Source organism: Sus scrofa, chromosome 13 (assembly GCF_000003025.6).
Source record: "Sus scrofa isolate TJ Tabasco breed Duroc chromosome 13, Sscrofa11.1, whole genome shotgun sequence".
In the NCBI taxonomy this organism is placed as follows: Eukaryota; Metazoa; Chordata; class Mammalia; order Artiodactyla; family Suidae; genus Sus; species Sus scrofa.
The window spans coordinates 2,308,385-2,322,999 of NC_010455.5; the positions used below are offsets into that span (position 1 = coordinate 2,308,385).

The 14,615-nt window shown below is 36.7% G+C and overlaps 1 protein-coding gene across 1 annotated transcript in view; it reads right to left on the reverse strand.

The window, feature by feature from the left end:
• Window positions 1–14,615, reverse strand: part of LOC100517188 (collagen alpha-4(VI) chain-like) — a 134,047-nt gene that overhangs the window by 49,125 nt on the left and 70,307 nt on the right. Inside the window, 2 exon segments of the mRNA XM_021071496.1 lie at window positions 9,489–9,524; window positions 9,642–9,695. Coding sequence (XP_020927155.1) covers window positions 9,489–9,524; window positions 9,642–9,695 — 90 coding nt within the window.

Below are 14,615 nucleotides of genomic sequence, written 5' to 3' on the forward strand. Positions count from 1 at the left end.
ACCACAAAAAAAAAGAAAACTACAGGCCAATTTCACTGATGAACACAGACGCAAAAATCCTCAACACAACACTAGCAAACCACATCCAACAATACATTAAAAGGATTGTTCATCATGATCAAGTGGGATTTATCCCAGGGATGCAAGGGTTCTTCAGTATCCACAAATCCATCAGTGTGATACACCACATTAACAAACTGAAGAATATAAACCATATGATCCTCTCAATAGACATGGAAAAAGCCTTTGACAAAATCCAACATCCATTTCTGATAAAAACCCTTCAGAAAGTGGGCATAGAGAGAAGCTACCTCAACATAATAAAGGCCATATATTACAAACCCACAGTGAACATCATTCTCAATGGGGAAAAGCTGAAAGAATTCCTGCTGAGATCAGGAACAAGACAAGGATGTCCGCTCTTGCCACTACTCGTCAACATAGTTTTGGAAGTCCTAGCCATGGCAATCAGAGAAGTAAAAGAAATAAAAGGAATCCAAATTGGAAAGGGAAAAGTAAAACTATCACTATTTGCAGATGACATGATACTATACCTAGAGAATCCTAAAGACTCTACCAGAAAACTATTAGAGCTCATCCATGAATTTAGCAAAGTTGCAGGATACAAAATTAATACACATAAATCAACAGCATTTCTATACACTAACAACGAAAGATCAGAAAGAGAAATTAGGGAAGCAATCTCATTTACCATCACATCTAAAAGAATAAAATTCCTAGGTGTAAACCTAGCTAAAGGGAAAAAACACCTGGACTCTGAAAACTATGACACTGATGAGAGAAATCAAAGATGACACAAATAGATGGAAAAACATACCATGCTCTTGGATTGGAAGAGGCAATGTTATCCAAATGACTATACTACATAAGGCAATATACAGATTCAATGCAATCCCTATCAAATTACCAAGGACAATTTTCACAGAACTCAAACAAAATATTTTAAAGTTTGTTTGGAAGCACAAAAGACCCAGGATAGCCAAAGACATCCTGAAAAAGAAAAATGGAGCTGGAGGAATCAGGCTCCCAGACATCAGGCTATACTACAAAGCTACAATCATCAAAACTGGATGGTACTGGCACAAAGACAGAAATATACATCAGTGGAACAGGATAGAAAGTCCAGAATTAAACCCATGCACCTACAGCCAACTAATCTATGACAAAGGAGGGAAGAATATACAATAGAGAAAAGACAGCCTGTTCAATAAGTGGTGCTGGGAAAACTGGGCAGCCACATGGAAAAGAATGAAATTAGAACACTCCCTAACACCATACCCAAAAAGAATCTCAAAATGGATTAAAGACCTAGATATAAGACCAGACACTATAAACCTCTTAGAGGAAAACATAGGCCAAACACTTTCTGACATAAACGACAACAACATCTTCTCAGATCCACCTCTTAGAGTATGGACAATAAAAACAAAAATCAATAAATGGGACCTAATCAAACTTAAGAGTTTCTGCACAGCAAAGGAAACCCTAAACAAAATGAAAAGACAACCCACAGAATGGGAGAAAATCTTTGCAAATGAATCAACTGACAAGGGATTAATCTCCAAAATCTATAAACACCTTCTGTAGCTCCATACCAAAAAAACAAACAACCCCATCAAAAAAATGGGCAGAAGATCTAAACAGACAGTTCTCCAGAGAAGACATACAGATGGCCAAAAAACACATGAAAAGATGTTCAACATCACTAATTATTAGAGAAACATAAATCAAACCACTATGAGGTACTACTTTACACCAGCCAGAATGGCCATCATCAAAAAGTCTACAAACAAGAAGTGTTAAAGAGAGTGTAGAGAAAAAGGAACCCTATTACACTGTTGGTGGGGTTGTAAATTCGTGCAACTACTGTGGAAAACAGTATGGAGATTCCTCAGAAAACTAAAAATAGAACACACATTCAATCCAGCAATCCCATTCCTGGGCATCTATCCAGAGAAAACCACAACTCGCAAAGACACATGTACTCTGATGTTCATTGCAGCACTATGTGCAATAGCCAAGACATGGAAACAACCTAAATGTCCATTGACAGAGGAGTGGATCAAGAAGAAGTGGTACATACACACAATGGACTATTACTCAGCCATTAAAAGGAACGAAATATCAGCATATTTAGCAACATGGATGGACCTAGAAATTATCATGCTAAGTGAAGTCTGCCATACAATGAGATACCAACATCAAATGCTATCACTGACATGTAGAATCTGAAAAAAGGACAGACTGAACTTCTTTGCAGAATGGATGCTGACTCACAGACATTGAAAAACTTATGGTCTCTGGAGGAGACAGTATGGGGGGTGGAGGGATGTGCTTGGGTTATGGGATGGCAATCCTGTGAAAGTGGATTGTTATGATCATTATACAACTACAGATGTGATAAGTTCATTTGAGGAGTTCCCATTGTGGCTCAGTGGTTAACGAATCCGACTAGGAACCATGAGGTTGCGGGTTCGATCCCTGCCCTTGCTCAGTGGGTTAACAATCCGGCGTTGCAGTGAGCTGTGGTGTAGGTCACAGACACGGCTCGGATCCCACATTGCTGTGATTCTGGTGATGGCCAGTGGCTACAGCTCTGATTAGACCCCTAGCCTGGGAACCTCCATATGTTGTGAGAGTGGCCCTAGAAAAGGCAAAAAGCCAAAAAGCCATAAAAAAATTCTTTTGAGTAATAAAAAAAAGAAAAAAATGAAAACTATCTCTTGTAATTATAAAATATTCTAAAAATAAATTTGATAAATCAAGAGAAAAAATAAATAAATAAATAGCCCAAACTCCCATTTTATATAACAGGTTCCTAAAAGCCCATCCATTCCTCAGGGTGTGGGCTAAATGCTCACTGAAGTTCAGGACCCTTATTCCATGTGAGAAAACTCAGAATGCTGAGTCACAGCAACAAGCATGACATCTGGGGACAAAGGCACATAAAGCACACAAAGAAAACAGCAGAAAACTGGCTTTAAAACCCTACAGATTCTTACAGCATTAAGCTACCTCTCTAAGGAAAAGGTGAGCTATGAGAATGATTTATCTGGTAGTTGATTTAATTTCTCCTTCAAATTAATATTTTCATTTCTACAAAGAAGTTACATTTCCCAAAAATGAAGGTAATACCAATTTTTCTCATGTTGCTCACATATTGACTAGGTTGCTGATTAGTCTCAGATTTGCAAATAAAAGAAATCCTAAACTCATAATGAATCATCATGTGGCTCAATTACTTGTGCTTTTTGAGTTTTTTAAACAATTCAGCAAAATGGGAAGCACTTCTATTCATCATTACTATTAAATCATTCTGTTCTTCAAAAGTTGATTTCTAGATTTACAAATGTGAACTACATTTTTAAAGGCATTAAGCTAGAAATTTTGAAACAGATTGTGAAATGTTTCCTAATTTACACATCGCATTCGTGACACTGACAGTGCAACACTTGACAAAACAACATGGCTCTATACAGCAAAGGTCAGACTCTTTTACATTGTAACACCATGTGTATACATTCTTTACCTTTTTTTCAATCGAAGTATAGTTAATTTACAATGGTGTGTTATTTTCAGGTATACAGCAAAGTGATTCAGTTAAACATTTTTTTCTGATTATTTTCCATTGGGGGTTATTATTTTAAGATACTGAATATAGTTCCCTGTGCTACACAACAGGTCCTTGTTGTTTAGCTGCTTTATGCATAATAGTGTATATATGTTAATCCCAACCTCCTAATTTACCCATGCCTATGCATTTATATTAAGGAAATCATTTCAGCAAAAAAAGCAACAACAAAACAAAAACCCTGTAATGCAGTTTTTCTTTATATCACTGACCATGATACCTAAAAAAAGTAGAAATGGCCTAAATGTTCAAGAATAGTTTAGTAAATCATTTTTCTTCAACAGAGTGAGCTATAATGTGATCACAGTAATATTTGGAAACACAGAAAAGCAGAATATAAAATGGTGTATACGTCATATGTGTTAATGTTCCTCAGTCATAATAATACATGTACCACTCTGGTGGGGAATACAGACAACAGGGGCATTATGCATGTGTCAGGGACAGGAGGTCTGTGGGAAATCTTTGTCTGCTTAATTTCGCTGTGAATATAAAATTGCTCTAAAGATAAAGTCTATTTTTAAAATAATAAAAACTACTAAAATAGGTATACATTTATAATAACTCAGTATCTATACTAGTAAAGGAAACACACAAATGTGAAAATAATTGCAGGAGGGTGATGAGTTTGCAGACATTTAAAAATTAGTGATATTCTTAATTTTATTATGGTTAACAAATTAAAGTTTTCCCTTTTGTCAAAATAATCTGTGAATTTATTTGTTTGCCACAGTACAATCTTTTATGTAAATAAAATCTTATTTAGAATTTCATTTCATGCTACAAAATTAACATTTTGTTTATTTCTAGTAAATCGATCCCAAGATTATGTGATACTGACTCTTCTTCTCAAGAATTGCAAAATAAAGATGCTGATATGGAATTCATTGCAACAATAACTTGGGATATGAACTCGCATCTATAGAACACTGATGTAATGCTATGAGCTCATAATATAAACGGATGCTAAACCATCTCTGTTTTGTGACACATTACATCATCAAAATTTTTTGTGTCTAATTCTAAAATAAAAAATAAAACAAATTTGCAAATAAAAGAATTTCATTTTAACTCCTACTACCCATTGTGCAAACTCACTCAGCATCACAATACAAAGACGCAGGGCCAGAAGTCATGTCAGGATATGACCCTTGCACCAGGAGAATGTGGGCAGTGGGTAGTGGCAAGAAGCGAGGATCAGAAATAGGAAGCCAGAAGTCAGTCAACAGAAATATTTTTTTTCCATCGTAACAGCTCATGTATAAACGGAATGTTCACAGGGAAAACCTCCCAAGTTTAATCATCTTAATAATTCATATTAAAATTACCAATAAAAAGGAGTTCCCGTCATGGCGCAGTGGTTAACAAATCCGACTAGGAACCATGAGGTCCCGGGTTCGATCCCTGCCCTTGCTCAGTGGGTTAAGGATCCGGTGTTGCCACGAGCTGTGGTGTAGGTCGCAAACGTGGCTCAGATCCCGCGTTGCTGTGGCTCTAGCGTAGGCCGGTGGCTGCAGCTCCTATTGGATCCCTAGCCTGGGAACCTCCATATGCCGCGAGAGTGCCCCAAGAAATGGCAAAAAGACAAAAATAAATAAATAAAATAAAGTTACCAATAAAAAAGTGTGAGACCAAAGAAGCTTCTAAATCATCAATACTAAACTCACGAAGGAAGAGACTGGGTTGTCTTTTTATTTTCTATACATAAAATATTACGAACTCATTATCACATAACAAGATGACCAAAGAGTATGCAACCAAAATCGTAAGAAAAAGTGCTACAGAAATATGTTAGCAAGTCTCCTAATAGATCTATAATGTTTGGATTTTGTGATTTCTATGACAGTTAATTTAAAAAAATTTTAACTCACTGTGAATTCATTTCTCAATCTAAATAAATATTCACTTTCATAAAAAAATTTTCATTTTATTATGTATCTTGCAAAAGCCAGCATTTCTAATTTTATAGACAATAATGAGCCATATTTTCCCAAGGTCAATGGATGCTGTAATTTGGAGTTCAGCATCCCTGTAAGTTGTATTCTTCCAATAATACTGGCTGATATTCAGCAAGTTAGAGACTCACAGCATTAATGACCATTGCTCTAATACTGGATTAACTAGCAAACCACTGACTTCTTGGATATACCCAATTTACCCTGGAATCTGCAAACAGTTATAAATTTTATATCAGTTTCAAATGCAAATCAAAACTAACACAAGATACCACCTCACACCAGTCAGAATAGCCATCATTAATAAATCCACAAAGAACAAATGCTGGAGGAAGTGTGGAGAAAAGAGAACCCTCCTGAACTGTTGGTGGGAATGTAAGCTGGTACAACCACTATGGAAGACAGTATGGAGGTACCTCAGAAAACTATACATAGAACTACCATATGACCCAACAACCCAACTCTTGGGCATCTATCCAGACAAAACTTTCCTTAAAAAAGACATGTGCACCCGCATGTTCACTGCAGCTCTATTCACAATAGCCAAGACATGGAAACAACCCAAATGTCCATCAACAGACCATTGTATCAGGAAGATGTAGTATATATACACAATGGAATACTATTCATCCATAAAAAAGAATGACATAATGCCATTTGCAGCAACATGGATGGAACTAGAGACTCTCCTCCTGAGTGAAGTAAGTCAGAAAGAGAAAGAAAAAATACAATATGATATCACTTATATCTGGAATCTAATATAAGGCACAAAGGAACCTTTCCACAGAAAAGAAAATCATGGAGTTGGAGAATAGACTTGTGGTTGCCAAGGGGGAGGGGAGGGAGTGGGGTAGTTGGGGAGCTTGGCGTTAACAGATACAAACTATTGCCTTTGGAATGGATTAGCAATGAGATCCTGCTGTGTAGCACTGGGAACTATGTCTAGCTACTTATGATGGAGCATGATAATGTGTGAAAATAGAATGTGTACATGTATGTGTAACTGGGTCACCATGCTGTACAGTAGAAAAAAAACTGTATTGGGGAAATAACTATTAAAAAACAATTTAAAATAATTTTTAAAATAAAAATAAAATAAATAAATTTTATCTCAGTTTCAAAAATCAAAGCATGAATAGAAAAAAGAGCAAACAACTATAGGGATTGCTGAAAAACAGTAAAAAATATAGGGATTCATCAAGATTACAAGGCATTAAATAGGAGAGGCTTTCTATTAAAGATGGCAGTCTGCACACTTTGCTCTCAAAATAACAGGCTGCTGTTCCAAAATCTGTACCCCAGAAGATTACAGTGCAGAGGCATAGACAGCAATCAGCCTAGATTAGAGCAGAAGGACAGAGGGCCCAGGAAAGAGGAACCTAAGAAAAATAAACCTCACATGTTTGAACATACTGGGAGGTTATCAGTTTTGTCAAAGAGCTTTATGGTTAACTAATAGGCACATAGAACACAACCAATGGGCAAAGAGGATAACTCAAGGAATACAAAAGCTAGGTAGCTATAATATTTACTGGTCATCATCTCAACAATGAATTGATTTGACCAAAAGTGGGAAAAATAAGTATATTGTAAGGAAATGTATGAAAGAGATGGATAGGTTAAGAAAACTCCTCATTCTCACTCAAGAAATCAGTAGAAAAACATAAAAAACTGAAAACCAAGAAACAGCAAAGTAAGCACGTTCTTTAGAAAAATGGAAATAATGCCAGAAGGAACAGCCCCAAGAGATGAGTGGTCCTAAAGAGCTGGGAAACAATGGGCAGGGAAATATTTTTCATCTTACACTTACAAGTCCAATTTGATTTTAAACTTATGAACAGGCTTAGCTCTGGTTTAAATTAAATAAAAAGGCATAGGAGATGGAAAGTTTAGGAAACCAAAAATAAACAAGACCCAGCTGAGCAGAGAACCAGCCCACTGTCAAAGGGCTATCTAGATAAACTACATATAGCATTACAAAAGTATTAAATCATTCAAGGGTATGAAAATCCTTCTGCTGCCTAGGGCCACTGAATTTCTCTAAAAATTGGCCTAGTCAACCTGTAGTCTATTTCTTTCTGCCTTTTAGGGGATAAAAACAATAGGCTAAAATGATGGTTGAAAACATTGTTTATTTCACAAGTGTTCAAAAACATCTGAGGTCAAAACTGAATTCAAGACACAAGAAATGGTCGAGTTAAAAATTTATTTCAAATCTATGAAATAATGCCATTTGCAGCAATATGGATGAACCTGGAAACTATCATACTAAGTGAAGTAAACCAGAGAGAGAAAGACAAATGTCATATGATATCGCTTATCCACATTTGTATGTGGAATCTTAAAAAAAAATGACACAAATGAACTTATTTACAAAACAAAAACAGATCCACAGACGCAGAAAGGATAAACGGGAAGTTTAGGGTTGACAGATGCAAACTATTCCATTTAGAATGGATAAGCAATGAAGTCCTACTGTACAGCACAGGGAACTATATCCAGTCTCTTGGGGAGGAACATGCTGGAAGACAGTATGAGAAAAAGAATGTACATATAACATGACTGGATCACTATGCTGAACAGCAGAAATTGATACAATACTCAAAATCAACCATACTCAAAATAAAATAGAATAGAATAAAATAGAAAAAAACTTACAGTTACTAAAGGGGAAGGTGGGAGGGATAAATTAGAAGGTTGGAATTAATATATACACACTACTATATATACAATAGACAACCAAAAAGAACCTACTGTACAGTGTAGAAAACTGTACTCAATATTTTGTAATGACTCACATAGGGGAAAAGAATCTGAAAAAGAAAATATATAACTGAATCACTGTGCTGTACCCCTGAAACTAACATGACATTGTCAATCACCTACATTTCAATTTAAAAAATAGAATCACCAAAAATTGAAAATAAGAGAAAGAAAAAAAAAGAATTACTTCAAATCTTAACATTTCATGAGAAATAATATTTTGCTTGGTGTCAACAAAACTTGTTTGGATTTTTGAGACTTTGAGATTTCTCAATAGCCATGCTTTTTCGACATGTTTGGATTGAAGAGACAGGAGCCCATTCTTTTTGTAACTAAGGTCATTTCCCATCTTACAGACACAAACACACTCACGCATTCCTAGGCTTAGAGATGACATAAGTCAGTCTCTGACTTTTCCTCTATCTCTAAATCATGGGGATGCTGAAAAAAAAAAATTCCAGCAGAGCATGACCAGAATACATTAAATAGGAGTTTACATAATAAGGGTAACTTTCGTTTTGTATAAAAATTTCCAAGAGCATCTTAATCTTTGGATTTGTGGTCTCTGACAACTAACTTCATTTTGCTAAGCCTGTATTTCCTCTCTTATCCATAAAAAGTAACCAATGATGCTCATAAACTTCTAGAAAGGTTTACATGAGGCATATAAATAAAGGTCTAGCTCAGTGTCTGGTGTTAGATAAATCCTTAGTAAAATAAGATTCCCCCATAGAGATATCCCATTCCACCCTCAAATCACACCATTTCTTCTTTGGAAATTGTTAAAGCTCAACTTTTTCCCTTTATTTAGTGACTATGAGACCCCTTATGCACCCACACCAAGTCCTTCTTCTTTAAAAGTCATTATTTCAAAGGTAAAAGCAACTGTTTTAAGATATTAGCTTATTTTCTAGCTAAATGAAATAATACAGCATGCTGGGGAGAGAGCAGAGGAGAACCATACAAACTTTCCCTTCTTCATGGAAAAGGTCCCCATGGAAACTTCCCAGGGATCATGCAACTTCCAACAGCCCAACCAACACCCCTCCTTGACCCCAGAACTATTTAAAGTAGCCATATGTGTAGAACAGAAGCAACTCTTTCCAGAAAGCACTGACCTTCAGCCCCGGCAGACCTTGTCTTCCTCTTGAACCCTAAGGACAGAAGAGAAGTAGAGACCTTATAAAAAGAAACAGGCCGGTTTTCACTCCAGCCTACCTCTCTCTTCCACAAAAGCAGATAAAATACATCCCGGAAGCAGCTGTACCTACCTGAGGGCCAGCATTGCCGGTTTCCCCCTGAGGTCCATCAATACTAGAACTTCCCTGAAAAGAAAGAGGTAAAAGAAAGATCCGTTTAGATGCCTACACATATGGTGAGTTTACTCTCTAGACATGAGCTGTAAAAATAGAAAATATAGAAAATATTAGCTCATCCCATGTGGCTAATATTTAAATTAATCTAAAGCAAGTTAGGAGTTCCCTAGTGGCTCAGTGGGTTAAAGATTTGGTGTTCACTGCTGTTGCTCAGGTCACTGCTGTTGCACAGGTTTATTCCCTGGCCTGGGAACTTCTGCAAGCCATGGGCATGGCCAAAAAAAGAAAAAGTTAAATTAAAATTTTAGTTCCTCAGTTACAGTAGGCACATTCAAGTGTTCAGTAACCACATGTAGCCACATGTTCAGTGGCTTCCACATTAGACTGTAAGGATATAGATTATTTCCATGACACAGAAAGTTCTATTGGCTAGCACTCCTCTGGAAGCAAATGGATTTAGTTCTGGTATTTTAAAATATCCATGTAGGAGTTCCCATTGTGGCTTAGCAGCTTAAGAACACAACTAGTATCCATGAGGATGTGGATTCAATCCCTGGCCTTGCTCAGTGGATTAAGGATCAGACATTGCCACAAGCTTTGGCATAGGTCACAGAAGTGATTCAGATCTGGTGTTGCTGTGGCTGTGGCATACGCTGGAAGCTGCAGCTCCAATTCAACCCCTACCCTGGGAACTTCTATATGCAGCCCTAAAAAGAAAGAAATAAAAAAAATCATGTAAATATATTAAATGCTCCAACAAAGAGTCATAGACTGGCTGAATGAATACAAAATCAAGACCTATATATATGCTGTCTACGAGAAACCCACTTTAGATCTAGGGACACACAGAGACTGAAAGGGGATGGAAGAATATTCCATGAAAAGGGAAATGAAAAGAAAGTTGGAGTAGCAATACTCATATCAGACAAAATTATCTTTAAAATAAAGAATGTTATAAGAAACAAAGAAGGACACTACCTAATGACCAAGGGATCAATTGAAGAAGACATAACAATCATAAATACTGTATGCAGCCAACATAGGAGCACCACATTACATAAAGCCATAGAAGGGGAATCAACAGTAAAATGGGGGGGGGGAACTTTAACATCTATGGACACATCATTCAAACAGAAAATCAATAAAGAAACACAGACCTGGAGTTCCCATCGTGGCGCAGTGGTTAACGAATCCGACTGGGAACCATGAGGTTGCGGGTTCGGTCCCTGCCCTTGCTCAGTGGGTTAACGATCCGGCGTTGCCGTGAGCTGTGGTGTAGGTTGCAGATGCAGCTCGAATCCCGCGTTGCTGTGCCTCTGGCATAGGCCGGTGGCTACAGCTCCGATTCGACCCCTAGCCTGGGAACCTCCATATGCCGCGGGAGCGGCCCAAGAAATAGCAACAACAACAAAAAAAAAGCCAAAAAAAAAAAAAAAGAAAAAAGAAACACAGACCTTAAATGACACACTAGACCAGATAGAATTAATTGATATTTACAGAACATTCCATCTAAAAGCAGCAGAATACACATTCTTTTCAAGTGCACACTGAACATTCTCCAGGATAGATCACATCTTGAGCCACAAATAAAAACCTCAGTAAATTTAAGAAAATTTAAATCATATGAAGCACTTTTCCTAACCACAAAGCTATGAGACTAGAAATCAACCACAGTAAAAAACCAGCAAAAAATACAATCACATGGAGGCTAAACAATATGCTACTAAACAACCAATGGATCACTGAAGAAATCAAAAAAGGAAAACAAACGAAACCTAGACACAAATGACAACAAAGAAACAATGATCCAAAACCTGTGAGACACAGCAAAAACAGTTCTAAGAGGGAAATTTATAGCAATACAATCTCACCTCAGGAAACAAGAAAATTCCCAAATAAACAAGCTAACCTTACATCTAAAACAACTAGAGAAAGGACAAACAAAACTCAAGGTTAGGAGAAGGAAAGAAATAAAAATCAAAGCAGAAACAAATGAGATAGAGACAAAAAAACAATAGCAAAGGTCAATGAAGCTAAAAGCTGGTTCTTTGAAAAGATAAAATTAGGAGTTCCCATCATGGCTCAGTGGCATTAACCAACTAGTACTCATGAAGACATGGATTTGATCCCTGCCCGTGCTCAGTGGGTTAAGGATCTGGTGTTGCCATCAACTGTGGTATAGGTTGCACATGCAGCTTGGATCCCTCATTGCTGTGGCTATGGCATAGGCAGCTGCAGCTCTAATTCAACCTCTAACCTGGGAACTTCCATATGCCATGGGTGTGGCCCTAAAAAGACCAAAAAAAAGATAAACAAAATTGATAAACCTTTAGCCAGACTCATCAAGAAAAAAATAGAGAGGGCTAAAATCAATAAGAAATGAAAAAGGAGAAATTACAATTGACACCACCACAGAAATACAAAGGATCAGAAGAGACTACCACAGGCAACCATATGCCAATAAAATGGACAACCTAAAAGAGATGGACAAATTCTTACAAAGTTACAACCTTCTAAGACTTAACAAGAGAGAAACAGAATGTATGAATAGGCCAGTGACGAGTACGGAAATTGAAAATATGATTTAAAATTTTCCAAAGAACAAAAGTCCAGGACCTGATGACTTCACAGGCAAATTCCATCATTTAGAGAGCAGCTAACACAGACCCTTTTGAAACTCTCTTCTCAAAAATTGCAGTGGAAAGAATACCCAAGCACATTCTATGAAGCCACCATCACCCTGATACCAAAACCAGACAAAGACACCATAAAAAAGAAAACAGGCCAATATCATTGATGAACATAGATGCAAAAATCCACAACAAAATATCAGCAAACTGATACAACAATACATTAAAAGAATCATACATCATGTTCAAGTGGGATTTATCCCAGATTTTCAAGAATTTTTCAATATACGCAAATCAGTCAATGTGATATACACTACATCAACAAACTGAAGAATAAAAGACATTTGGTCAATTCAATAGAGGCTGAAAAAGCTTTTGACAAAACTCAACACCCATTTATGATAAAAACTTTCCATAAAGTAGGCATAGAGGGACCATATCTCAACAAAATAAGGCCATATATGACAAATCCACAGTAACATCAATCTCAATGATGAAAAGCTGAAAACATTTCAGCTAAGATCAGGAGCAAGACAAAGTTGTCCAATCTCACCACTTTTATTCAACATAGTTTTGGAAGTCCTAGCTACAAAAATCAAAGAAGAAAAAGAAATGAAAGGAATCCAAATTAGAAAAGAAAAAGTAAAACTGTCACTGCAAATGGCATGACACTATACGTAGAAAATCCTATTCAGGTCTTCTGCCCAGTTTTCAGTTGGGCTGTTTTTGTTTTTTTTGGTTTTTTTGCTGTTGAGTTTTATGAACTGTTTGTATATTCTGGAGATTAAGCTCTTATAAGTAGCCTCATTTGTAACTATTTTCTCCTATTCCAGAGGTTGTCTTTTTTTCTAGTTTCCTTTGCTATGCAAAAGCCTGTAAGTTTGATTAGGTTTATTGGCTTATTTTTGTCTTTATTATTAGAAAAATGCAAATCAAAACTACAATGAAGTACCACCTCACACCAGTCAGAATGGCTATCATTAATAAGTCTATAAATAACAAATTCTTGAGAGGATGTGGAAAAAAGGAAACCCTCCTCACTGTTGGTGTAAATTACTACAACCACTATGGAAAACTCAGAAAACTAAATAACTAACATATGATCCAGCAATCCCACTCGTGGGCATATATCCTGACAAAACTTTCATTGAAAAAGATACATGCACCCCTGTGTTCATTGCAGCACTATTCACAATAGCCAAGACACGAAAACAACCTAAATGTCCATCAATAGATGACTGGATTAAGAAGATGTGGTACATATACACAATGGAATACTACTCAGCCATAAAAAGAACAAAATAATGCCATTTGCAGCAACATAAATGGAACTCTCATGTTAAGAGAAGTAAGTCAGAAAGAGAAGGACAAATACCATATGATATCACATATCCGGAACCTAGCATACGGCACAAATGAACCTATCTACAGAAAAGAAACAAACTCATGGACATGGAGAACAGTCTGTGGTTGCCAAATGGGAGGTGGAGGCAGTGTGATGGACTGAGAGTTGGGGGTTGGTAGATGTAAACTATAGCATTTGGAATGGATAAGCAATAACTTCCTGGTGTATAGCACAGGGAACTATATCCAATCACTTGTGATGGAACATGATGGATGATAATGTGAGAAAAAGAATGTATGTATATCTATAACTGGGTCACTTTGCTCTAAAGCAGAAATTGTCAGAACATTGTAAATCAACTATAATTTTTTTAAAAAATGGAGTTCCCATTATGGCTCAGCAGAAATGAATCTGAATAGCATCCATGAGGACGCAGGTTCAATCCCTGGCCTTTCTCAGTGGGTTAAGGATCTGGCATTGCCATGAGCTATGGTGTAGGTCACAGACATGGCTCTGATACAGAGTTTCTGTGGCTGTGGCATAGGCCAGCAGCTGTAGCTCCAATTCACCCCTAGCCTGGGAACTCCATATGCCACAGGTATGGCCCTAAAAAGACCAAAAATTAAAATTAAAAATTAAATAAAATAATAAAAATTTTAAAATCCTGAAGATGCTACCAGAAAACTACTACAGCTCATCAATTAATTTGGTAAAGCTTCAGGATAAAAAATTAATACACAGAAATTTCTTGCATTCCTATATATTAACAATGAAAGATAAGAAAGAGAAATTAGGGAAACAATCCCACTTACCATCACATCAAAAAGAATAAAATACCTAAGAATAAACCTCCCTAAAGAGGCAAAAGACCTATACTCTGAAAACTAAAAGATACTGATGAAAGAAATCAAAGACGACACAAACAGAAAAATATACCATGTACTTGGATTGGGA